Source organism: Phaenicophaeus curvirostris, chromosome 4, assembly GCF_032191515.1.
Source record: "Phaenicophaeus curvirostris isolate KB17595 chromosome 4, BPBGC_Pcur_1.0, whole genome shotgun sequence".
Taxonomy (NCBI): domain Eukaryota; kingdom Metazoa; phylum Chordata; class Aves; order Cuculiformes; family Cuculidae; genus Phaenicophaeus; species Phaenicophaeus curvirostris.
The window spans coordinates 16,313,059-16,341,047 of NC_091395.1; the positions used below are offsets into that span (position 1 = coordinate 16,313,059).

General features: G+C 36.8%; 1 protein-coding gene across 4 annotated transcripts in view; it reads left to right on the top strand.

Moving 5' to 3' along the window:
• DCLK2 (doublecortin like kinase 2) overlaps positions 1–27,989 on the top strand; it is an 84,037-nt gene that overhangs the window by 32,922 nt on the left and 23,126 nt on the right. For 2 of the 4 annotated variants that reach the window (XR_011337323.1, XM_069855342.1), the window contains exons 3-8: positions 10,123–10,225; positions 12,727–12,828; positions 14,657–14,707; positions 18,139–18,233; positions 26,043–26,109; positions 27,184–27,292. Coding sequence is in view for 2 of the 4 variants with exons in the window: in XM_069855342.1 (XP_069711443.1) it covers positions 10,123–10,225; positions 12,727–12,828; positions 14,657–14,707; positions 18,139–18,233; positions 26,043–26,109; positions 27,184–27,292 (527 nt within the window). In the remaining 2 variants the exon portion in view is untranslated. The remainder of the gene's footprint in view (positions 1–10,122; positions 10,226–12,726; positions 12,829–14,656; positions 14,708–18,138; positions 18,234–26,042; positions 26,110–27,183; positions 27,293–27,989) is intronic. The other 2 variants (XR_011337324.1, XM_069855343.1) reach the window with 1 other exon arrangement.

The following is a 27,989-nucleotide window of genomic DNA, read 5'->3' on the forward strand; positions in this document are numbered from 1 at the left end:
CCAGACTGGCTAGCTTTGTGTAAAATATGACTAGAAATGGGAAGGGGTTCTACGGCTGCATTTATGGGGTTTTTTTTGGCAGAAAGTGGTCAATGTATTGAAACTAATGAGGTCTATTACATTCTGAAGACAAAGAATGAAGAAATGCTTGATGAACTGGTGATTTTAAAAACAGACAAGAACGCCAGTAACTTGAAATTAACAGATAATTCCCAATTCAAAGTTCTCATTGTATTTAAAAGGCTTTCAGAAATGTATTAATGCTTTTAAGTAGAGGAAAAAAGGGTGATTTGAAAAAAAACAGCCCTTGGATAAATTAATGTATTTAGTGAACTCTGACTTTATTATAGGAAAACCACAAACCTGAGAGACTTTCTTTTAGCAGCAGTTATCTCAAGTAAAATTTTGGAAAAAACAGACTAAGCCAGACCACTGAAAATATTTGATCAGCCAAAATCTCAAGTTTATACTAATCTAAATTTTGCATTGAGCCTTCCGTTATGTCAGTTAGGTTTATGTAATTCTGAAGTCACATTTATGTAACTCTAAAGTCAGAAGAGGTTTATATTACAGGAATTAATGTGTTTTTTATTTGTTCTTCAATGAGTGGTAGGAGGTAGGAAGAAAGTATTGATTCAAGTATTTTCAAATATAACTGGAAGAAAGTGAAAAATTATTTTGAAGTGCCAGCATTGTTTTCTGGGAGCAGCAAAGCCTGCAGTGTTGAGTTTCGCTGAAGTTGGTCTTTGATTTGAAGATTGTGGTTTTTCCGTTTTACACTTCAGTGTCTTGTAGGAGGAGGCCTGGAATATAATTTTAAAGCTTCTTTAAAAAAAAAATTAAATGGTTTGGAAATGGATTGGCAGCAACAATCTACAATGTATTGTTCCAGTGCTCTGAAAATTTAATTCCAGTTACAAGTAATGAATTCTGAACTAATTAATTAAAACAGGGAATCTTTTTCATGCATTTCAAAGCACCTATCATGTAACTGATACAGAGGTCTACAAAACAAGGTAATGTTGCCAGATGCTTCCAATGTTCAGCAGCATCTCTGATGTTCTAGCTCAGCAGAAACAGTCATTGAGACTGCTTTAGGGGTTTTTAATATTTACTAGTTTATTGTATTTTTGTCACCTTGTGGTTTACTCACGTTTTGCCTAAAAACAAATGCCTAACAAATTTAGTCAGCCTGTAGTTCAAAAAAAGTACTGTCACCTAACTCCTACCCAACTCACTGAAGTAAATTTCCAAGCTGCTGATAGCAATATAGCAATAAAAGTTTAATACAGTGTTATTTTAAAATAAGACATCTAAACACTTCACCCAAGCCTTACAGCAGGTGACTGAGAAATGTTACTTAGCACTCCTTTTCTGTACTGTTATGTAGTCTGGAAAGTTTTGGGGGACAGGGTTGGTTTTGTTCTGTGCCTCAAAATGTGTCCATTTTGCTTTTTTCCTTAAACTTCTGGATGTTTCTTTGAAGGAAAAACTGACATTTTCAGACATGAAGGAAGAAATGCATATGAGATTTTGTTGTGTTTTGTTTTCAAGGAGAAACTGATGGAGATACCTTTTTTTCCTGATAGGTTTTCTAGTATCACAGTATTGATAAGTGTGTTCTTTTGTTAGTGCCTAGAACTGTTGCTTTTCCAATGTCTTCATAATCTATTTGCTGTCTGAACACAAAATCAAAGATGTCCCTGCATCTTCAAATGTGTTGTATATCTGTTTATCATCTGTAAAGCAATCAGAAGCAGCGGCAGAAGGCTTTGAAATAATGTTGGCTGAAGCTGGGAGTTAATTGGAATTGAATTGGATCTCTGAAAGCCAGTTAGACGAAACAGAAACCGTATTTTGTATTGCTGTAATTTTTCTCACATTTCTGAGCAGCTAACCTTTCAATTAATCATTTATATCCTTGCTTTTTTTTACTTGATGCCCCTAGCCAAGAATAACTATTCCAGATGACACATAGAAGTTCAAAAGACCTTAGTAGCTCATAACAGGCAAAGCAGAGCAAGCATGGATGCTATTTTGCTGAGCCCCAAATATCTTCACAGTATACAAATATCTACACATTATTTTTACAGTGAGTTTATGTTATTTAATCTGTGAAATGTTATTGTTTGAAATGGTGAATAGAGAGCATCCATAAGCTTACTTTTGTTTTGGTATTTCCAGTTCGCAATTAAGTGAGAAGGATGCTTCAAGAATCAAATGCCTTTGAAAGGTCTGTGTGCTGTTTGAATGTATGGCAACCAGTGAGCATTACAAAACCTATAAGCTAATATTGTAAGAATAGAACTGCAAGGTTAGTTGGAAGTGCTGTTTTTGTTTTACTGAAACAGGTAGAGTGCTGATTAAATGAAGTAACTTTAGGTTTAAAAATGTTAAATGACCAAAACTTAAAATACAGGTGAAAAGCATCCTTCTTGTCTGTAAGGAGCTCAGCAGGTTTTAGCAAGACTTATGTTGAGTGGTGTATATAGCGGGGACAGAACTGATGGAGATCTGAATTTACAGGATATCTAAACTTTATCCCCTCTATTGCAGTGCTGTAGGAAATAGCTTTGAATGAGTACAAGATCAAAACCCTCACACAGGAACTCAGAAAACAATAACATTTTATATGTCTACATAACAACATTAAATTGTGCATTTAAACTAATATTTTGAATCTTAGTTAACTTGATTTTTTTAAATAGAATTTGAACAGAAACCTGACTTTAGCAGCTACTACATCAGCAATTCAAGCCATAGGAAAACCATAGAATCATAGGATGGTTTGGATTGGAAGGGACCTTTACAAGTCATTTAGTCCAGCCTTCCTGTAATAAGCAGGGACATCTTCACCTAGATCAGGTTGCTCAGAGCCCTGACCAACCTAGCCTTGAATTGTTTCCAAGGATGAGGCATCTACAACCTCTCTGTGCAACCTGTTCCACTGTAAAACTAAAATTTCCATTTAAAGCTTAGGGATTCATTAGAAAATTTAGAAAATTTATTTGTACCTTTTATCAAAGGACCTTTCCAGATTTCTGCCTCTACTTTTATTCTTTCTGCACTGGCCAGAAACACAGAGTTTTAATTTCTTATTTGCCTATGAAAAACAGTTCTCATTTAAAGATCTGCAGCTTCTGTAACCTCTCCAGGAAGTATTTTCTGCCCATGAACAGTGGAAACCTTGGACTACAGCAGATTTTAATTGTGTGCCATAGTAACTCTCCTGATCTTAAGAATCAGAGAAACAATGGTATTATATATTGCATATTTGGTCATATTATTTCAGTTTTTTTGAAGTTCTCCATAGTATGTGAATGCTATGTGTTTCAAGCAGGGTGGTTAGCTAAGGGGTCTGGTTTCTATAATAGTGCAAAAGGGGTAATTTTATGGAAAAAAATTACCCAATTTATATTTTAACTACATTTGTGTTCTGGAACAGGGTGTCATTAAATCCGTAAGATTTTACTGAATTGGATGAGCTAGCTGTCTGTCCTTATATGTACACCTTTTTCTTTCAGTGTTCTTTCATAGTACAAATGGCTTTTATTTTTAGACTAGCTGCTCAGTGGTAAGATGGAAGGTTAGCTGTGTTGAAGTCAGGTGCTATTTTTGTTTCTGTATTAGGCTTCCCAGTTATGCAGTAGAAAACAGAAAAGAATCTATTACACTAACTTTTGAACTGCTGCAATTAATGCATCTATGGCAAAAGGCATAATCCTTGTCTTGTAGCTGAAAATACTGTCATTTCTTTTTCTCTTCAGGCAAATTGGATTATGGTCATATGATGAGCTGCATTTGTTAATTATCTCTTTCCAGCTTCCACTTATTCCATATTTACTAAGGCTGTTGTTTCTTTGTGTTACTTTTGAAAGTGAGAAGCATAACCTTAAATTTTCCTGTTCAATATACCAAAATAATTGACTTTAGTTGAAGTAGTGGATAACACTGTGAGAAGGCTTGTTCTGAAGGGTTTTGTGTTACAAAGAGAGACAGACAAGTTGTACATTGTGATTCAAAATTATTCAAGATTTCCGGAATTTTCATCCTTTTCGACTGTAATTTTCCAATTTCTGAATAGCTGCATGTAATCAGTGCAATACTTGAAATATGATTTTGCAGAAAGAGATCAGTTTTGCCCTTTGGGGAAAAAATGGTGAATGGATCTTACTATAAAGTCCTGCAGTACTGGAATGCTTAAAGAAACAGAGGAACTCAGTTTAACATGTGCATATTCTCACAGCTTATTTTTCCTACTGTCATTTCCATTGCAGTGAGAATGATCTATTTGAATCGCACCCAAATGCACTCTTCCATTTCTACCTGTATTCATTTTCTGAATTGAACTTCAGGTTGTTAAAAAATATATACAAAAATCTGTTTCAAATTGAAGTAAAACTAAAATGCAGTATGTGCTCTGTTCTGTCATCTATTCCCAATAGCTGTATGAGTTGTGGTGACCTGACTAGTCTGTTTATGCAGTCTTTCTGCATTGTCATACTGTATTAGGCGTAGCCTGGGCTTACCGCCAGACTTTTTCTGTTTACAAGGCAGCAGGCAAAGATTTAACATTTCTGTTTTCTTTCTTACTCTTTGGATTCCCTATGGGACAGAAGAATTATGTCTCCTCCCTTTTCACTGCTGTTCCTCATCATGGAGTATCAGTGAAAGGAAGTTAATTTTCTAGTGATGACTGTAACAATACGAGATAGACATTGATTAAATAGTCATTTAGGAAGATGGCCTAGAAGAATTATTCTCATTATGGTCTTCATTTAAATGTCTGGGGTTTATTTATGTACTATTCTTTCCCTAAATAGGTTAATAAGCTGCCTTTATGCCAGGCAGGCAAATTCAACATTTACAGTTTTTTAAAAACAGAAAATTTAAAATTTTCTCTGCCTGTTTCCTGAATTTAATAAACTTAAAGGAAAAGGCAAAAAGATGCCAGATGCCAAACCTCAAATGGTAAATCAGACAATGTCTTGTGGAAGTTCTGACCCAAGAAGTCAGATTTATTATATAGTTTTAATGCCATGTCCAGCAGAGCTGGGGAGGCCCTCAGACCTTTAACAACCTGTGACTGTACATAGCTTCATGAATGTGAATAATTCCATTGACTGCAGCAGAGCAGGTCTCAAGCCTGAAGCTATCCAACTGCATGGGTTAAAGAAGGACTTTGTGTAAAGTAAGACCAAAAAGCAAATCAGCTACCTGAATTAGCTGTAGAGAAAAAGGATCATCAACATGCTTTCACAAACAGATTAACTCAGTCTGTTAGAAAGGTCTTAGAGCCCCTGAGTAAATTGCAAACAAACAAACAAATCAACTCAATTTTAAAAAAAGTGTATTTTGTCAAGAACCATAGGAAGGTAATACAAAGGAAGATCACAGTCTTTAAAATCTGAAGTAAATTTGTTAGGCAGGATGCACAGTCATATAACAAGATCAGGTTATTAATGTTTTAATTTTGTAACACAGGCAATACTTTTGCATACTTTTTGCATGATCTGATCTCTGTTACTACGTTGAGCATTTTAGTGGCAGACAAAATAAACGTGTATGTTGAGCCTCAGAAGTAAAGAATTATTTGACCTAGTTACAATTATTTTTAGAGAACAAAGGAGATTTTCTTCGTCCTGGTCTGCTAATGACCTTATGGGGAGCTGCCTTTCAGAGAGGCATTGCATAGTCCTCGTAGCTCCAGCCAGTAGGAAAGGTGTCCAGAGTCTATCAAGTTCATGGTTATATGTCCACAAACTTTAGGACTTCCAAGTCTACCCTATAGGTGTTTTGGGTAGATGTGTAGCAGTTGAGCTTTTTAAAGCATTGCATCAGAGGTTAGTAGCTTGCTTATCCTCCTTTTAGTGTTGTGTAAGTTTGTTTTATTTGGGAACTCCTAGAGAGATTCTGTAGTAGAGCTGTCATGGAGAACCTAAGCTGGTGAGGAACAGAAGCTTTTGCAAGTGTCAAGTGCTTCTTCTTGATGCCAGCAGGAATCTTTATCACTTGCCCTGATTTTCCGGGTTTACTATATGTCTGATATAGTAGTGTTTTTTCTTGTTCAGTGTGGGCTTCCACACTTGCTTGGCTCTTGAACAGTTTCTTTTTTCCTTGCTTCTGAATCACTCAGCATAGTTGTCTTCAACACTTTGTCGTTTCTACCAAATGGAGTAGATTGTTAATTAAAAAAAGAATACTGACAATTACAGTTGTGTTTTATTTGTTAAAGGTCATGTCAGAGGCTCATTAGTTTGACTTTTCTTTGTATTCCTACTTCCTAGGTATTCTAGCTACTCACTGCTTACTGAAGACACGTCAGGAAACATGACTCAGTATAACCAGGCAAATAGCAGCCTTAAGCTGATACTGAACCTCTTCTGTGCCACATGTGGTTTCAGCCATGAAGGATATTGATGGCCATAAGTAGTTAAGAATACTGGTTGAACACATACACCACTTTTCCCTTGGTCAAGTTTTTCTGTGAAAGTGCAGAGACTAAACTCAAGTCCCAAGGTAGCAAAATCTGTCTTAAAATCACACTGCTCAGTGGGAAGGGGTGGGAATGCCCTTTTCACCTTCCTTTTTAAGTTCCTGAGGCTGCCCAGAGGAAACTCTTCCTTTTGAAAGTTAAGTCTGCCCCTTTTGGTAATGGAACTGAAATAGAAACCAGACAACTGACCTGTTTCTGCAGAAGTGCTTTCCTTGCATTTTTTGCTTTAAGCTCTTGAGATGTAAGCCCAACAGCTTCAAAAACACTGCGAGAATTTTAATGGGACTGACTGTATGGCAGTGAGGAGTAACTTTATTTGGAAAAGGAGACACAAAAACAATGATCGCAAATATAGTATGACCAGCAAAATAGACAAATATATAGACTTCTGCTTACTCGGGGATAAAAGTTGTTGCAAGGGGCAAAGGTCAAAACCGTCAGCTGTAGTCTGTCCCGGTCCAAGAGAAGCAGCATTTCCCAGCAGAAATGTGGACAACTCATGCTGAAGGCAATAGGAGGGAGGTTGTATCTAGATTTGTCATGCTGACATTTAACAAATTGTTTGCATGTTTTCCCAGCAATTCATGGAGAAAAACCCACTGCATTTCTTTAAGAATTTCAGCCTCAGATGTTTGTCACTACTGCTGAGCTGAAAACACATGCACAAATCCAGCTGTTACTGTGCATGCCAGTTTTCCCAGTTTCCCTTTTGCCTCATATGTTATGTTTCCTTTTAAAAATATTTACACCATATCCTGTTTTCTTGGAGTCAGTAGATATAAATATTTCTTCCATTGTTATAAACAGCCTTGCACGTCCAGTTTTGATGTTTTAGTTCCCTTTTCAGCTGGTGTAGAGAAATAGTCATCCAGAGAAGCTTTCCCCAGACACAGGGTGCAGCTCTTCAGACTTAAACTGTACAGTCCTGGTGGGTGGTGCTTACTTAAATTGAATCAGACGTGCTAAATTGAGCCCAACTATTTATTTTTAAGCTCATCCTTCTACATTTAGAATGAAGCATATTTGTGCAGTTTATCCAGTCAGCTCCTTGCTAGAGGGTGATGTTATATGGTTACAGAGCTATCTTTAGTGCTAAAGATTTGAGACAAATTGAATGCTTTAGTAATTTTTCAGGTGTTTATAAAACCTCTGTAATGTCAATCTCTGAAATTTTCTTAGTACTTTTTTTTTTACCCTCTAGAGTTTGGAGGACCTTGTGAATGAAAGTTTGTTGATGTAATTAAATTTTTTTAATTGTAGCTTCATCATAAGGACAATTATTAAATACCTGTTGATTCTGTCTATAAAAGAACAATCATTATTTGCGTTTCATCTGGTGGGAATGTGTCTTCTGCTTGTTAGATTCAGAAGTAGAAGTAGGGGGTGGTGTAAATTATGTTTCTAGGCCTGTGTGATGGTAATAGAAGAGGGATTTCTGTGTGGAACACAATTTATATGTTCTAGTCCAGTAGCTTTATCTGACTGAAGAAGTATTACTTTGGAAAGAACAAACTTCTTTGGTTATAAATACTTGTCAGAAATATAAACCTATTTTAAAAGGTAAATATGGTGGGTGTATGTGACATTAGACAGCAGAGGATTAGGAAACTGATTTTTCAAATAGATGTTTTTCTCTCCCGCTTTAACATTTTGACTTGCATTTTTGTCCATTCCTGTGAGTTTGTGCTTCATTTTTTTTTCTGATTGTAAACCACATTTTTACAAGCTGTGTGATTTTAAAATGGTTTTACCAATAATGGTCTTGCAAACTACTGTCAGTTACACCACTTCTGTAACATAATGTGTATTTAATAGTATGTGCTGCTGTTATAAAGGGGAAGTTCTATGAGAAAAGGTTGCTTTTTTGGTAACAAGTACTTCGAGTTTTGAATTACTGGATATTGATCCTCTTGCATGCATGTTTGGGTTTCTTGCAATTGAAGCCAATTACAAGATTAATTTAGGCTTTGCTAAACTGGAACATTTAACTCTTACCTGTTCAAAACCGCACTGCAAGGGCACTGAGGGCAGGAGTGGAGCAGTGATGGGTAGATAGAACTTGTGGAAATGGTTTGGGGGGCTTTGGGTGTGAACTTGTGCCTTGGAACATCTTTGCCCGTCTCCAGCAGTGCTACTGGGATAAGCGTTCTTACACTTATCACAGCTTTTCCTGTAGTGATGGGTTTAAATCGGTTGCTGGATTCCTGAAATCTGTGGAAATTATAATGTGTCCTGTAGAGATAGTTATTAAGTAGAGGGGAATAAATGTCATCGTAGCAAATTTTCTCTTAAATTTGTGCAGCCTTTGAATCCAGTTATTACTGCCTCTTTGGATAACTAGAAGCAGTGGCTTCAAGTACAGCTGAATATGTCTCTCGTCAATGAGAGCAGATTGTCATTGCAGTGGTGAGATAACAGTAAAAGGATTTTGCTGATGGCTGGAGTCCTTTGGCTGCATGAAGCAGTGACACAAATGCTGGATGCTGCATGTGGCACCATAGTGGGGATCTCACTGTAAGGGCACCGGCTGTTATTCCTGGGTTAGCTGCCATGACAACTGCGCTGCTGGTAAATGCCCTGTGTGGGTGTTCTTGCAGAGAGCTGGAGGTCATTGGTATTCTGAGTGTTTCCCAGAATACTGCAGGCAGTAGAGACCCCTTCCTGTAGTTCTGCCAATGTTTACTATTATCACAGTGGGTAAAATATGCAAATGGTGTTGACAGATATCTGGAAAGGAAAAAAAAACTAGTTTCCCTAAAAGCAGTGTTTTGTGTTACCTCTTTAATTATATAGGTTTACCAAATGGTTCTAGCTTTCTTAGCTTCTACACAGCTTTTATTCCTGGATGTCGTTTGAGCATGCAGTGGTAAAAAGAACAGGGCAGCAATTATACGGTAAAATTTTAATCTGTTTATATTTGAAAAATAACTTGCGATCTGCAAACCCTTTTTTTTTTTTTCTTACAAGGGAGTTAGAATGAGTTTGGTGGTATTTCTTATCATGGCACTTCTGATTTTAGCTGTTTCTAAAGCAGACACATGCTCCCTCTCACGCTGACTTTTATTGACTTTTAAGGAGTGAGATTTTTTCAAGGTCTTTGGTTTTGTGTTTCTAAAGTATGTCTAAATCATTTTTCTTTCTGATATCTGTCCTTCAAATACATTGTAACATCATTACTTGTACAATTAGGAACAGGCAGCTGCAAAGGGCATGAAAGGAACTCTCTATTTCTTTTCTTCTTGAATATGGAAAACCTTTCAATAAAAGAGGGAATTAATTTTTTTTTAACATGGCATTAAAAGATAGAAACTAGATGCGTCAGAGCATAAAAAATTAAATTTGTAGATGCAATCATTATGACTCAACAGTTTTTCCCATAAGCATTTAATGTAAGAATGCAAGAAGCTTTGATATTTGAGCAGTGTTGCATTCTTGACACTGAGGTTTCCTGCACTGGGAGGAGAGCCACAGTATTTGAGAATTAGAGTGTTTCTGTTGCTAGAAAAGAACATTGTGGTATCGCTTTGAAAAGGAAAAACACTTACTAATTGTTGCTGACAAACTGAAGATTTCGTATTTGAAAGTGCAACATTTGTTTATTTTGCTTTGTATATTTTGCTGTCAAGGTGACATGCTTGCAGGACTTCTTTGGAGATGATGATGTCTTCATTGCATGTGGGCCTGAGAAATACCGATATGCTCAGGATGACTTCGTGTTGGATCACAGTGGTAAGACTGTATATCTGAAATCCACTGAAATTGTCAACTTGATTGAGAACTTGTGTGTTGTGTTCCCTGCTCCTCCTCCTTGCTGCCCCTGTTCAATCTTCAAGAATTTTATAGTTTAGGAAAATATGCATGAGAATATATTTTCCTATGGATTAAAAAGGTTTTCCAAACCATTGTCTGGATTCTGTAATTTTGTTAACATGCACTAACAAACCTGATCTGTTTTCTTAGACTCTGTCTCTAAAGTTACATGGAAAACAGCATTGAATTTTAAAAGGTTTAGTCACAGATCTAATGAATCTAAAATCTGTTAAAAACATTCACTTTTGGCATCAGTGACTGTAAGATGATTTCCATATGGCCGTCTTCATGAGATTTTTTAAAAAGAACATCTGTAACCACACTCATTTCAGGTCTTGAATTCTCCTGCTAGGCATTCCACATAGTCTTGTCTGCCATAGACCAAATGCTGAACCTGTTTGTATTGTGAGGTTATAAGGACGTGCTGAGTGGGGATGGAGGTGAGACAAACTGGTACTTTGTATCTGTGCTGTCTGTATTGTTTCAGCTGTAGAATCACCTTATTATCTTTTATGAAAAAAAAATCTATAGTTAAGAAAACAACAAGTTATTTGAGAAGAGTTTCAGGCTGTGAATAAGAGGGGAGAGGGACAACTTGCCTTGCTCTCAGGTAACTGAAAGCAAAAGCAGTGGCTGTTTTTCTGATTTTTATCAATGCTATAATTTCATCTTCAGATACATCAAGAAGCATAGATGTAGCCACTGTTCCATACATTTTGATGGATGGAGGATTCAGCTGGCTCCCATTCTGTTGTTGTTGCCAGCATCCTAATTTTCCAGAACTGCATGATTATGTTGATTCAGCTAGTATGGGGGTGACAAGAACGGTATTTTTTGTAATGTAGTTATAGACTGGCTAAGGTGTGATTTTACTCTTCTGCAGGAATGGAAGAGCATGGTTGTATTAACTCATAGTACAAATCACAGGCTGGGGAAAATAATAATTTCCCTTGCAGATTTTAAGGCCTTAATTTGCTTTTCCCATTAGACCAGACAGAGGCTAATTGGACTTATTTCCTTTCTAAGAACCCAGTGATGGAGAGTTTTTTCCTCTTTGTTCTCTTCAGTTTTGATGGTCCCTGCTTTCCTCTAATAACTGGAGATCTTCATGGAGAAAAGCAGGTTAGGTACAGAGTGGAAAATTGCTTGACTGGCAGGGGATGCAGCTCTGTTTTTGATGGTTACATGGTGTCATAATGATGGCATTGAGATCATAGTGTTGAATAACAGGGACAAAATTTGGAGGGAAATTTATATGATTCCATTGGGAGTGATTTACAGTGGATGCTAACTGTAGGAATTAAAATGTTTAAAATGTCAGTACATGTTTGCCCATTGATTCCTGTCCCATTTAGGTTGTCCTTTACTTAGTAATGTACAAGGTTCAACTCAAAGAAGCACCCAGAGACTGTGCCTATAAGAGTTTGTTGATTTGTTAATTTTATTTAACAAATTAAGAAAATCTTCTGCAGTCACCTTCAAAATAGTTCCCTTCTGCACTGACACATGGCTGCATAAAATGCAGCCAACGTTCAAATCAATTCCATAGATCATTTTCTTGACAGAGATCCACAACAGCCTTTCATTTTTGCTTTCACATCTTCTGCTGACAAAAAATGGGTTCCTTTGAACACTGACTGGATCTTTGGGAAGAAGGATAGAGGTCTGGTAAATAGGGTGGGTGCTCAAGCACAGTGATGTTGCTATTAGCTAAAAACTGCTTCACAGACAAAGTGTTGTGGGCTGACACAAACTGACATTTTCAGACTGAAAGTAAGAAAACATCTATATTTGAACATTCGTCCACTTGTAATGAGTGAAGTGATTGAGCTAAGCCACAGGTTAGAACATGTTCTATAGCCATCTCTTTGTCTTCCCCCTCCAACTCTTGGTTTCTAAGCTATTGCGTTAGTTTTGGTGGGGTTTTTGCATTGGACCTTGTAAAACTGATGGTGAATGGCAGTAGTCTATTGTCTCAGCCTTTTGGAAACAACAGACGTTTTTTCACCTCTTTAAAATGGGTCACAGCACCGGTTTCTTGCAAAAGAAAGTAAATGGGGCTTTGTGGGCAGTTGCAGTGTGCAGGGTTTACTGACTTACCAGAACTTGGCGTCAGCTGGCTTCTTTACTCTTTCAGCTGTATGTACGTACAAACTTGATTTATAGTAATAATCCTGCTTCGAAACATAAGAAATGTTGCATTCAGAATGTTACATAGGGCATTTGAGTAGCTCAAATATGTTCGTATGGTATGTAGGTTAAAGTTCTGAGATGCTTTTGTAAATTTGTTTAATTCAGTTGGGCAAGCATGTTTAGGAAATACTGATGTTCATTTTCTGAATAATAAACAACAAGAGCAGTGTTTGGAGGAAGCCTGTACATTGAAATGTTGTCAAAACTCTTACCTGCTTGCTTTATAGAATGCCGTGTTATGAAGTCATCTTATTCCCGATCATCTGGTTTGAGGTATACTGGCTCCAAAAGTCCAGGACCTTCACGTCGAAGCAAATCACCTGCCTCAGGTACTACTCCTAGGAAAGAGCTGAACATGTAAAATACATGAAAGTTAGAATTTGTTTGATGAAGTGAAAAAACTGTTGGCTCTGTCTGAAATACAAGGACCATACTTTGTTTTCTCTTGGAAAAAGTGGGGTTTTTTAAGTTTGTCTCAGGTGTAATCATAGAATCATAGACTAGTTTGGGTTGGAAGGGACCTTAAAGTTCATCTAATTCTATCCCTCCTGCCATGGGCAGGGACACCTTCCACCAGCCCAGGCTGCCCAAGGCCCCATCCAACCTGGCCTTGAGCACCTCCAGGGATGGGGCAGCCACAGCTTCCCTGGGCAACCTGTGCTAGTGCCTCAGCACTCTCATGGTGAAGAAATTCTTCCTTACGTGTAATCTAAGTCTGCCTCTCTCCAGTTTATACCCATTGCCCCTAGTCCTATCACCACAAGCCTTAGTGAAAAGTCCCTCCCCAGCTTTCTTGTAGCCCCTTCAGGTACTGGAAGGTTGCTATAAGATCTCCTTGGAGCCTTCTCTTCTCCAGGCTGAACAACCCCAACTCTCTCAGCCTGTCCTCCTATGGGAGGTGCTCCAGCCCTCTGATCATCTTTGTAGCCCTCCTCTGGACCCATTCCAACAGTTCCATATCCTTCCTATGTTGAGAATTCCAGAACTGGACATAATATTTCAGATGAGGTCTCGCAAGAGAGGAATACTAATACCAATTTATAATAAAATTTGCATTTATTTCTGAATGTTGAGAAGAAATGTTGTTTCTAGCAGGCACAAAAGGTTTCAGTTTAGGAACACCAGAATAATTTTTGCCAATTGTACACTTGGTATATGTTTTTAGCATGGCACTTGATTTTTTGAAGACTGTTAGCTGCAGGATGGTTATGTGGTTAAATTCATGTTCATTGAAGTATAGTATACCCTTAAGAGTTTTGAATTTGAAATGCTGTTGTATATAAACAAAATGTTATCAGAAATTACTGTTTTAATCAATTTTAGGAGATGTTCTAGAATATCATTGCCTATTAACAAAGAATTTTCTTCTGCTGATTCTTTTTCTGCTTCCTGTAATTTCAAAGAAAGGTTCACATTGTGGTTTTGCCAACAATTTGGCTGACCACCATATGTTCCAACCATTGAGTCTTTTATGCAAATAAATAGAACGGAGAAAATTGGTTGTTTTTTTTTCCTTTCTTACTTTTGCATTTAATTTCTAAATACAATTTAAAAAATGGGGTTTTTCCCTCAGACCTGGAGAAGCAACCTTGAAATCAAATCACTGGATATGTAAATATACAGTGTTCTGTTTTGAATGTAACTATACATGTAAGCCCCTGTGCTTGTATTCAAAACTGCAACATGTTCCATATTCTCATGTCTGTATCAATATTTGCCTTGCTTAAATGATGCTGGTTTAAAGTAATTTTATGTTTCTGGGTTCTTTAAAACTGTGTATAATGGTTGAATTGAAAAAAAGAAAGGTCACAGAAAAGAAAAATGTAGTGTGAAGGGCAAATTTCACAATTCATCTACATTTCAAGCAGTCTTTTTAATTCCAATGAGATCACATGGGATAGCTAACAAAAGTGAATTTATACTAAGTATTTAGAAATTAATGTTGTCATTTCCTTATTTATTTCTACTTTGACACCCCAATGGTTAGGTTCATTTGAAAAAAATATTGAAAGTGTCTGGTATTTATCCTTCCGTTTACTTGCCTTTTTTTTCATGTAGTCTTTACATATCTTTATTTACCCTTCTTCCTTTCATAGAGCTGTTTAATAACTTCTTTCCTCTATGTCTTTTTCCTTTGTGTCAAATATATGAGTACAGTAAAGAGGGGTGGCCACTACTCCAGTGCTTATTCTTCAGCAAAATCCCCAGGTGAGCCATTATTATTATGGCTGTATATTAATAGTGTGTCTCCTCCCTTTCCATTTACGTGTATTCATTTCACTGTATTTGTGATTATTTTCAAGCAGAAAACATTTTGCATTTGGTAAATTAGAAACTTGATGTAGATAATTTGAGTAAAATAATATACATGATGCTTTATAGTTGTTGGATATCAGCTAATGGAGTCAAAGTTAAATTTGCAAAGGTATAATTTGACTACAAGTAGAGGAGTGTTCTGAGGAGCAATACATTTTGATATGTATTATAAAGTGGACTGTAATAGAAAATTTCAGCCAGCCCACATAGACATGAGGTAAGAGTTGCTGAGAAAATCAGTGGAAAAACATGTCATCATTTTTTATTTTATTTGCAGATTCTTACTCTTTTTTTGTTCTTGTGTTATTTCAGCCTAAGTTCTAAAACACTAAGAAACTTTTTGAAACCTTCAAGTCAAAGCGAAGGTATCTCTAAAACAAGCAACGTGCATTTTGGTTAGTAAACAAATTGAGACTTTGGACCAAACTAGAAGCTAACAATTTTAAAAATATTCATAGGTTTTTCAATTTTCAACATTCCAGTATGCTAAAGAGTTGTAGTCTAATATGTACTGCTTAAAGAACACCAGAGAAGATTTTTTTTCTCTATGTATCAGACTGCTACACATGACAAAAGAAACCTCAAAAGACCCTATACTTAAAACCTAGATAAGAGAAGTAAGTTTTCTATAAACCTGAAATAATCAACAAGTCAATAACAGAGGATGAGTTTGTTCTAAAAATGCGTACAGATTACTTATGTGGATTTTTAGTAAAGAAAAAAAGTTACTGCTGTTTGAAGTGGCAGTGTTGTGGTCTAACCGCAGCCAACACCCAAGCACCACACAGCTACTCACTCATTGTTCTGCAGCAGCATGGGGGAAAAGAATTAGAAGGGTAAAAGTGAGGAACTTGTGGGTTATTAAGAATAGTTTAATAATTGAACTAAAATAGTAAGAATAATAAATTGTAATGAAAAAGACAATAACAAAGAAAGAGGAATAAACCCCAAGAAAGACAAGTGATGCAAATTTACTGCTTGCCACCAATGCCCAGTCATTCCCTGAGCAGCAGCCTCCCCACCAACCTTCCCCTTAGTTTTATTGCTGGGTGTGATGTTATATGGTGTGGAATATTCCTTTGGTCATTTGGTGTTAGCTGTCCCAGCTGTGCCCCCTCCCAACTTTTTGTGTGCCCCCAGTCTGCTCACTGGTGGGAAGGTCTGAGGAGCAGAAGAGGGTTTGACTCTGTCAGTTCTGCTCAGCAATAACGAAAAAACATCCCTGTATAATTAATGTGCCATTTCAGCACAAATACAAAACATGGCTCCATCCTAGGTACTGTGAGGAAAATAAACTCTATCCCAGCCAAAACCAGCTCAAGCAGTTGGCTGACTACCTATAAAAGTAAAATTTTTATTCCTACACAGGGCCAATTCCAGCTTTTTGCTGTTGTTGAAATTATGTACCAACTCTCATGCAGTGGATCTTGGAAGACATTGGTAAAACTTTATCTACAGACAACACTTTTAAATAAGATCCTCAGCAGAATGGACAATAAGTTGTAGAAGGGCAAAAGTTAGATGTGATCTCAGGACATCATCTAGTCACACCCCTGGCTCAGAACAAGCTTATGGAAGATATAAGCAAAGAGCTAGAGTATTGTCAGTGTAGCCTGGTGTGTTCTTCCTTAGACGCTTATGAGAGGGAAGAAGAATATGTTCACCAGCCCGTTTCACAGGTACAGGGTACAGTATAGTGATTCTGTCAGTACTTAAAAGGGAGGTCATGACTTAAAGACAGATAAGGATGTAGTGTAGGCCTTAATGGTCATGTTCAGGAAATAGCAAACTTTCTATGAGATCTATAAAAAGAATTTATGACCAAACAAGTTTTTATCCTCCCGTAGTAATACTTGGTCATTTGGAAATAAATTCGTCTATACAAGTATCTCATTTTTTTATCATGAACTTTACAGCTCAGTATTTTTTAATGGCTAGAACAAATTGTGTATGTGAGAAACAGAAAACAGTAAGACAGCATTCATTAGCTTTTCATCGTCATACTTTCAAATTCTTTGTAAAACAAGGGTGTGTTGATATGCCAGGTTTCAAGGTGGTTATCTAAATGAAAGTGGTTAAAAAAGGTCTGCAGGAGGCACATATACTCCTAAATACATCTCGCTTAAAAAAACCCACTTGAATAATTCACCTGTTGTTCTTGCAGACAACCCCAGTTAAAGTCAACTCAAAAATATCCTAAATATACTAAATTATTTTAGCAGAAAAGAACATACTTCTTAATCCTATAAAAGATCTGGTAATGTAAATCCAAGTTATCAGACTTCAAGATAGACTTATTCTGTGGCTAAATGTCAGTTGGTTATGTCTTAGTATCACACTTCAGAGGAAGAGATTTTTGTGAAGGCTGGATTTGTAGAAGTTGCAATGCAGTTGGCCTGATCTACTGGCAGATGGACTAAAAATAGTACTAGGAAGGCATCTTCAGCATTCAGAGAATGTTGGGATACCTGGTTGATAGACACTTCTTAAAAAAAAAAAATATCCAGTAGTGCTGGTTAAGAAGTGGTAACCCCTGACAGACTTCTTAATGCATAAAGAATATGTGTGGGTGTGACTGTTATTTACTTTGAAGCTAAGTTTATATTTGCTAGGGTTTATTTTTTCTTTCTGAAAAAAAATAATTCTTCATCATGAACCAACTATGAATCCTTTTTAGTTCTTAAATTTCTTCCTAGTGTTTTCCTCTCCCAGGAAAAATGAGTTTCAGCTAGAGAGGAAATAATCTTGCATCATATTTATGTATGATGAATGGTGTACTATTCTGTCTACGTAATGAAATCAATATTTTTCTGAACTACTGCTTAAGTTCATTATCATCCAAATAGCTCATACTTCTTGTTTGTTTGTTTTTTCTTAGAAGAAAAACAAACAAAACAATGTTTTTGTGCAACCTAGAAAGAAAAGCGTTGATCCAAAAAGGAGAGATGGAGGGTCAACTGTCTTTTTGAATGCTTTCACTTTCCATATTTTATTGTGCAATATCACAATAAATTATATAGTTCTAGAAGGCTGTGGCTATTATTTTCTCAGAGCTCTTGCACTGCCAAAGGACAAACTAGGCCTTTTTAATTTCTAGAATGATAATGCTGTATTTGTGTGTCTTCTTGATCCCATATCTAGCCACATGAGTTTTAGGAGTACAGTTGTGTGACTTGCAAGCATATAATTTATTCCTAAATGCTGAGGAGACTGTTTTGGTCTTTGTATGCAGACTTGAATGATAACTGGTCAGAGAGATATGTGATGTTTAAAAGCAAGTTAGGGGTTTTGACTTTTATTCATCTGTTCTTTTGTTTGGCCAGTTAACGGAACCCCAAGCAGTCAATTATCCACCCCAAAATCTACAAAGTCCTCCAGTTCTTCCCCAACAAGCCCAGGCAGTTTTCGTGGACTCAAGGTAAGTGAAAGAACCATCAAACCTGCTGAATTCCATTATTCATTGAATGTTGCATTGCACTGATGCTGAAGAAGAAAAAAGGATAACTGGCGGTAACCTTGCTAGTATGATTTTTGAGTTGAACTGGAGAAGAGATTTGAAGTGAGGATTTTGTATTCTGTCTTTACTTGGCAGGATTCAACTCTCAGTATGGGAAAGGCAGAGAGTGATGCTGGCTTGAATATGATGATTTGCCCTCCAAATTTTTCATTGTTTTGTGGACTGTATAAATCTCTCAAGTAGTTTGTATTTCCTCAGCCTATACAAACGTAGTCTTGTAGCATTGCCCAGAATTTCATCTGAAACACCCTTCTTCATCCATGGCACACAATTTCACACCTTAATGCTGTCTTCTGCCTGAAAGCATATGAGGGCTTCCTTTGAGAGCAGCCTGATGTATGACAGATTTTTCTATCTTGCACCAAGAGAATTCTATTCCTCTCCCACTTAAAAATTGGTAGCATTTACAATTCTTAGAGGGTGCTCTGTGCCTTTCACTCAGCACAATAAAAGGAACAGTCTGGAGCACTGTTGAGCGTCTTACTGCTACTTTCCTTTCAAGGAGAATTTTCTTATTAAATCATCAGTTGCAGCTATTCTGGAAGCGCACTGAATGATTCACACTGATTATTCTGATCAAGTAAATAGCTCCCATTGGTGAACACAACAGTTGTGAAGTGGCTGCATATTTCTATGGCAAACTGTTTTCTTAATTAAGAGACTGGCTAGAGGACGTGATTTGAATAGTATTTCTATTTGGGTTTTGACATGCTAATTGTTACCAAGTCTTTGTCTGTTTTGCAAGGAGTATAGCACAGGTTTCTGCCAGACTTCTGTGATAATTCTGAGAAAGGTTTTGATTTATTTGTTTAATTCTAATATATTTTTAGTTTTGTGGTTCATTGAGTCAATTTAGTGTTGATCTCTGCCTCTGTGTCCTTGAGCTGTACCATCCTGTAGTTTCTTTTTGTCCAAAGCCATGTAGGCTGCCCTTTCCCTTATAAAGCATTTTCAAGAGCAGTAATTGTTCTGACAGTAGAACTGTCCCCCTTAAAATTTGTCTGGACAACTGCTATAGAACTTACAGTAAAGGGCACCGAAATTATCAGACTTGAGACTCTTAGTTGGTCTGCACCATATTTAACAAAGGCTCTTGTGCCTTTCTTTAATGAAATTTCAAATTTAGAAACTAGGTAGTTTGGTTGGGCTTTTTTCCCACGCTGTCCTGTCTGCTTTTAGCTGATTAAAGCTCCATTAAGATAGAGATAATTCTGATAGTAACAAGCAATTTTCAGTACAGCGGACATGTCCTCTTTCCCCTTCACTGCCAATTATTTCACTGAAGGAGGCTGTTGTACTTTTTCATTTTAGAATTTAATTGATGCTGGGCACTAATGGGTTTTCGTGTCAAATAATTCATATATGACAAAAGAAAACAGCAAAAGCATATTAGTCATCTCAGACCTGACATGTTAGTGAAGTAATGAGTAGCTCTTGTTGTATCTCATTACAATGCATCAGTTCAGCAAGAGGATCCCAGCTGTGCTCCTGAGACTAAAGATAGGGAAAGTTATTTGGAGAATCTCAGGATAAATTCCAAAAGGATCAAGTGCACTGTACAGTGACCCTTGTTTCTTGATTATGTTCTAGGAATAATGACTAACTGGTGAAGTTTCACTGTAAAATCAGTAACAGGGAGGCATGGTTTTATGCAAAACCAGATTCTTTGAAGAAACCTATTATTATTTTTGTAGAATTGATCTTGTCCAGTCCAGTGAGGAAAACAGAGGGAAAGCTGAGACCGATTTTATTATTTTGAGATTTTTTTCCTTACTGCTAAAGAATTCTTGTATAAAGAAGGTGCTATGGCTACAGCTGAATTAAAATGTAGATATAAATACCATGGCAGACAGTGAAAGAATGAAGTATGTTTCTGAGTCTTCTGGCTTTGGAAATGCAATATTTTGGCTGATGTGTTGTGTAGGAATCGTATGTTTATTTTTGTAGAGCATGAAACAGCAACACTTAATAATGGTTTTATATAAGCTTGAAAAGGGAACAGTCATATTGTTGATGTTTGTTTCCTGTAAAGAGCAGACCATCAGAGCACCTGCACATGAACTGTGCTTTGAAAACCTTTGTTTGGAAAGCCAGAACCAGATAAAATATTTGACTATGGATTATACCTGGCTAAAGTTTTTGAAGTTTGACAGTCAATGTAGAGCTTAAGTGATAGTGCTAGTTGTCAGGGCAGTAAACTTGCAAAAGGTACTGATTGCAACAGCAGTTTTTTCTCAGTCTCAGACATTGAGTTTTACATCATATTCTTTGAATGCCACTTTCGCTTTAAAGTGAAGTCTCTTCAGTCCCTAAGGATTCTTTCTGCTTCACAACACTTTGTAAGCAGATGTGGTATGCTCAGGCACAGAACACTCCTTGCAGGAAACGCTCCTTGTGAACAGCTTATCTTTAAAGAGAAGGGCTTTCCTTCTGCCCTTTTTTAGCTCTTGCAACCAGAGTATCCTTATGTTATTACTTGTTCAATACATACAGTAGGCCAGTTTGTCATCAAATATCCCAACCGTGCCGAAATGTTTAAAAAAATTTTACTGGGGTAGATTATATTGAAATAAGCAATTTATGCTATGGCTTTATAATAATAAACACTGAATAAATGCCTTTATTCCAATGGGTGACAAATATCAATATCGTGCATTCACTTGCATGCTACTATGTATTCTTATTAAATTTGTTTATTTTTAACATCACAATTTTAGCCTGTAACCACACATTTTCACTTTGTTTCAAGGTAAAAATTTAGATATAAAAGTTAGCAAATGCAGTCATTAAGTAGGTGACTATGATATTGTTTTTTGAGCAAATGTGCTTCATTTCTTATTGTTCTATTAACTTTCCTGTAGTGTTAAAGCAAGTGCATGGATTAAGAAATAATGGTAATAATTCATTTGGTGGCATAAGACAAGTGACTGAGAGGAATCCTTTTGCTGTTCTGTAGGCAGGTGATAATTGAAAGGCTTAACCTTTTTATTTGCTTCTAAGTGTGTATTTATAGATACCCAGATATGCAGTGCTGTTGGAGGTGTTTTGACTCTTAGCTCTTTCCAGTACATCTGAAACACACTTCATACCATAAAATCACCCAGAGTCTGGATTAAATAGGAGATTTTGGAAAGTGGTGTCCCAACTTCCTTATGCTTACTTGCATGTGTTTTATTGTCCCCTCTTGAAATTAACTACCACAAATTCTTGCCATCATCTTAAAATGAAAATAAAATTGTACAAATAAAGAAGGTTTACAGTTGAGACCTTTCTTAGAATCCCAGTAATGCTAAATAACGTTGTGTTTGAATTTGTCTCAGTAGTACTTTTTCGATTGATTGACCAAATGACCAAAGTGAAAGGGCATTAAAACCTGATCCAACAAATAACTTAAGTACTTGCTTAACTTTAAGCTATTGAGTAGTCCATTTTACTTCGATGAGGATCTTAATGTACTTAAAGTTAAACATGTGCTTAAGTGATTTGAAGGATTAGTGCCTATCTTCATCACAGCTTTAATCTCTTCAGTTTTGTACATATGTGTCTCTGTTAGCAGTTACATGTTAAGAATATTTACATGCAATTATCCAGCCTAGTGACACAGGTGCAATAGCAGGTTTTAGAGGAATTCTGTAACTGTTGTCTTTGATACTACAATTCAGTATCTTTTCTTGCTCATGCAGTGAGTAAAAAGAGCAGGCTAATTTTTGCTGGTAGAGAAACTAAGGTATTCGCAGGTATTGAGTCCTCTCGTCATTGTCATCTGTTTATGAAATGCTTTACATAATATGATGCAGGTCAAAATCTCTTTAGAAAAAGGATAAATCTTTATGTGGTTCTTCAGTATTTCCAGAGAAATGCAACAAACTGCATGACACTATTTTTTTTAATATCTATATACGTGTGTATATATATACACACATCATATCTGCTAAAATTAATGGTAGCAAAATCACTACATTCTAAGTGGCTATTGTATTGTTACAAGTAGCTTCTTGGTATAGTTGGGTTGCTAGCAGTGTTTAAATGTTGCTTAAAAATATGAAGTTCCTGTCTTACAGATTATGTTGCTATTAAGCATTTTGATAATAAATGCTAACAACACCTCACTAGAAATACTGATTATATAAATAACACTTCACTTATGTTTGGAGTATCTCTTAGCCCTTTCTTACTGCAGCCTTTCAGTATTAATTACAGTGATATTAATAAGTGTCCCGAGATTTCAGAGAATACTTCTGCAAATAGTTAATTCACAATTTCACTAAAATAGTCATAGTCTACAGTTAGAGTCACCAATTTGAATGCTTTAGTAAGGACAGAGAAAGCTTCTTTGAGAATATCAGAGTTTTTCTGAAGGTAAAAGAGTTCACATTCTCATTTTAGCCTTCAGATGAAGGATTACCACAGCAGTGCCTGTGCATACATTATGAATGTGCTGGAGGCTGAAGGCAGCAAATGTAGTGCATCTTAGAAATACTGTAAAGATGTTGAGCACGTATAGGCACATTGGGTACTAAAGTAGATGTGTTAAGCTTATGGTTATGACAGGTCTAATGTGAGTGTTTCTCCCCAAACTATGTTATTTTGATAAACCTGGTGACTTAAGTAACAGTCATTCTATACAAAATAATAGAAAATATAGAGAAACGTTTAGATATTTTTGTGAAAATGGTTAAAATTGAAAAAAAGTTATTCTACAGAAAATAGTGCATCATGGGAAGAAAACAAAACACAGAGATTTTTTTTCCAGCTCAGTACCTTTTTGTAACATTTTACAGCATCTTTAATTAACTATAAAATGATACGCAACTAGTTTTGAGAACTGTGTGTTCACCAAGATATTCTCAGTGTCTCTACCAACTATTTTTTTATAGTGCATTTGGCTCTGGATGTGCTGTTGAAACTCACATTACCTGCAGGGAGACAACTTGAGGAAAGTAAAAGCAGTAATTGTTATATTCTGTATTGAATAATGTTTAAATGCAACAGGAGTGTCTGTTGATGTAAGACGTTATTGGCCGGTAGCACCCACATTCTGAAGCAATTGTTTTAAACATAGGGCTGGATAGCCATTGCTGCTCTAAATTCTACCTCAGCTTTAAGTTTTCTAGAACTTGCATGTGTATTTGAGAGGGTGGATTTAAGACCTACACACTCTGAATTTATCATATGTAAGGTGAACAGTATTGGAAAAGAGCAGTAGGTGTGGTATGTACTGGAATATGGGAGGAGGATTTGTTACAAAACATCATCTGTGGTGTAATTGTAGATGCTATTCACTTGTGTAGTATCAAAGCAACATACAGCCTTTTCTCTTCTTCTTACTACTTCTCAAATGGCTAGTGGACTAGCCAAGTCTACTTGTGCATCCAGAATCTTTACTTCACCTCCAAAATACCTGCATCTGGTGGGATACCGACAGTACAAGATATTCTAAATATTATGTGTCACTGGGTAGTTAAATTAGAAAGTTACTTTAATAATAAAAATCACTTATTTCTGTGTTGCTTATTGTCAATTACTACTCATCTCCACCTTTTCTGGCTAGTCAAGTACCTCTCTTAAGAGTTAATTTCTACTGTGCTCTGACACAGCAGGAAAAGACTAGCCTGTTTGTACTGCTGAGGAACAGTGAAACAGACCTGCAACACCTAAATTATAGGCAGTCTCTGTTATAATGTGAGTTCTGCCTTGTGTCTAGAGCCATGAGGCAAATTAGTGGCAGGCTGAGGTAAAACTTGCCATTAAAGGTTCTGATCTAGCATCTCAACCACAACAGCAGCATTGGATTTTTTCTATTCTTTTTTCCTTTTTGTATTTCTTCTGGCTTTTTTTCCTTGTTGCTGTTTGCTTCCTTCTTGTAAATACCTGGTAAGAAGGAATGTGCCCAGTCATGCTCTGACCTGATTACAAGGATGAAGGAAGTTGAAAATGTGGGTTAGATATTTTGATGTATTGTCACCCACTGAAACCCCAAAATAAATGACTAGTATTTTTGGCTTATGACTAATATTTTGCAGTGATCTGTTCTGTTAGCTCTGCTTCATGCTTGAAGAAAATATGACTGGTTAAGAGACTGACTCATGATTTTGCACAAATCTCATTTAACCCAAATGTCCTTGTTCCTGATCCTTGTTAAATAAATAGATAACTTAGAAAGACAGCCACATTAACATAGGCTGGTTTTAAGTTATTAGCAAGGAGCAGAGTATTAGCTGACTGATTGCCATTTGGTGCTACTTTTATGCCAAACGCTAATAAATATCATTGTTTTAGAGGCTCTGCACAATGAAGTTGTACAGCTTCTAGTTACTGTACCTTTAGCTGATTTGGCAGCTCAGCTGTCACTAGAAACTTAAGCAGTCATTAGCATTTCATGAGCCTTTAGACAACATCCCTATCTGTCAGTACGGTTCTTTCATTGACAATAATGTTAATGATTTAAAATATTCAGCAGTGTAACCAGACAATGTCGGCTAAAACAGAAAATGCTGCATTTGCATTCCTGGTGTCATGCAAAGCCATTTCAACAGACACTGAGCTTAAGGCAGAGAAGCATTTTAATCCTTTATGTGGTGAGTGGTGAGAACTACTATAATAGCCCATGAAGAAAACAAGATACGGAACTTCACAGAACAGCAAGAAATGTTACGTTGAGGAAGGGGAATGATCTGAAATATTAAGCATCCTTGTACTTAACTGTACTAGGTGAGCTTATAAAGCAATGATGCATTGAATACAGTACATTTTACATGCAGTTCTGTGTCTCCACCCCTTTTTAAAATAATTGACTGTTGTGTATGTCCCTGGGCAGTATGACAGGGTGACTTCCAATAGAATTGTGAAGATTCAGATTGAGTACCAATTAAGTTGTTAGTGTAGCAAAAGTAGTTTCCTTCATCCTTCAAAATAACGTAGATATTTGGGTTTTATGCAGTGTCACAGTTAGTAAAACTGGATCTATGTCTGGATGCATATCAGACATCTAACTTAAAGTGCTTGTAGGTGTTTTAAACCTTCGTATCCTTAATAACCTAAAATATAGACCACTAGATTACCAAGGAAATATAACTATCACAGATGTATGCAGCCACCTAGGCCGAGATTCTTTTCTTTAAATTAAAACTAGTAGGTCCATGCAAGCATTTCTGCATTACCTTCTTGGCATGCTTAGTGCTAATCTAAAGACAGCATACACTGACAGACTTCAGTTAGGGAAACCTTAGACAGTGCCAGTGATGACGAGATGTGTTACACTACAGCAAGAATGCACATTTGCTGTGCCCAGCCACTGAATAGTCAACTGCAGATTGCTCTTTCTGTCTTGCCTGAAAATCTATGCAGAGTGTATCTTACTGATCTTGTTGTGTAGAATGAGGAAGAAGCGTTGCCTCCACAAACACTGGCTCTATAGTGTTTAGATGGAACTTGGTGCAGCTGAAAGGAATTTTCTTTGCTGTTTACTGAAATCTGTTCAACTACTGTCCTCTGAATTCAATTCCTATGGATAGGAATATCAGGATAGAACCTTAAGTTGGTGCGAGTGTTAATGATGATGAAAAATGAAGAAGTAACTGTAAGAATAAGATGGGAGTAGAAAAGTAAACTGACTGTACAGGTGTTTTTTTAACTTTGTTGGGTTTTTGTCTGGCTCCTTCTGGCGTTACTTTATCATCAGAAATAATAAATTCTTATGTACTTCTGTAGATCCCTCCACATGGTGGATCTTCTTCGAGTGTGAATGGTGTACCTGAGTCACTCCAGAGTCCTGAAGGTAGGACACCAATATTTGCTAACGATACTTGCAAAAACTTTGTTCTAGGTTGCAGTTGGTTTAGCACTTTCAGATGATTTCTGATGACTTCAGATAATTTTTTCTTCTGACATGTACGATACCTTATTGACAACTTTATCTTGGGAGAATTGTTGTTGGATTTTCTACATCAAGGCAGTACAGCTAGATAGTAAATGTTGTTCTTTTTTTTGTCAAGTGATAGTATATTAGTGGACCCTGCTCTTCAATAGTCACTGTTAGGAATCTCAGTAATTTTGAACACGATCAACAGAAATGTGTTTGTGGCTGGATTGATTGAAAGTGGAGCCTTCCTCGAAACATTACACTGTGCTTCAGGTAGAACCAGTAGTCTATCAAATAACCTTTCATTCTTTCTATCTTTAGGGCAATATTATTTTTTATTATTTTTTAATTTTCAAGTCAACTTTTTAACTTACGAACACTGAAATAAGCAGCCATCAAACTTATTTGCATTTTGGATGCTTCAGCAGCAGCTAAGGGAATTCAGCAGATAAAACTTTTGGCTCTTCTATATGCCTTGTAAATGGATCTTATTTGCATTTTTGCTTTGAGTATGCAAAAAGATACTTCAAAAAAGTATTTTGAGTTCAGAAAATATTTGGACTAAGGACTTCTAACGGCATTCATTACTTTTGGAATATGTGCACGTGAAAATATAGTAATATTTTTGCCCAGGGAGGTGGTTGAGTCACCTTCCCTGGAGGTGTTTAAGGCACGGGTGGACGAGGTGCTAAGGGGCATGTGTTAGTAATTGATAGGAATGGTTGGACTCGATGGTCCGGTGCGTCTCTTCCAACCTGGTTATTCTATGATTCTATTTGATTTATTAAAAGGTCATACAACTCTGATTAATCTTACCTTGTTCTTTCTTATGTTTGAGATAAAGACAAAGGAATAAGCTATGAAGAAAACAGCTTGCTTTTAAGTTTTGTTTTGCATTTCTGTTCTGTATCTGTGGAACCCATTGGGAATATATTACGTCCTGCTGACACTTCTCTTCAGCTTGCATTACTGACCTTGATTTTTTTGCAGGTGTGAATGGAAACAAGTGCTCAGGATCATCTACCATTCTTGAGAAGTATAAAGTAGGGAAGGTGATCGGTGATGGCAACTTTGCTGTTGTAAAGGAGTGCGTAGAACGGTGAGCAAGGAAACTTGTTCAGTACTGCTGTTTATTTTACTGGATAAAGCCCTGTGTGTTAGCATAATTTCAAAGAAAATGTGATGAGATGAAAGCCAAAGAAAGACCAGTTCCAAACATATATCTACACTTCAGGAGAACTAGGCTAGCAAAACACTCAGAGCATCCTATGTATTATTCCAGCAAAGGTGTTTGAGGGCAGCAAAGGAACATGGCTTTTTATCCCAAAACCTAAAGGACATATCATCACTTTCTGATGAAGGCTCCTAAAGAAACCCCATGGACCTTCAAGGAATCCACTCACACAACCGACTGTGCTCAAAATTGTATGTGGCAGCTAAACAATCTTTGAGAGACCCTTCTTCCGCTGATATAGTATCCCTACTGCTTGCTGCTTAAGTGCTTTTTCACAGCTTTCTGCATGCAGTTGGTGGCTATTAGCCTGTGCTACTGATCCCCTTGTGCTTGCTTCTTCTGCAAGGTAGTGCAGTGACTTTTAAAATCAAACCTTCAGTTTTGCAGACTTTAAAATGTTCTTGTGCCTGATTTCCCATGGGGTAGACAGGATACCTTTACAGACCCGTGCTGTGTTACTGTTCTTCCTCTGCAAGCTTTGAATCACACTTTGCTGCTAGTGCAAACATAACAGATGACTTGACTGTCACTTTCTCAGTGTATTTTTTAGAACCACCTTCTG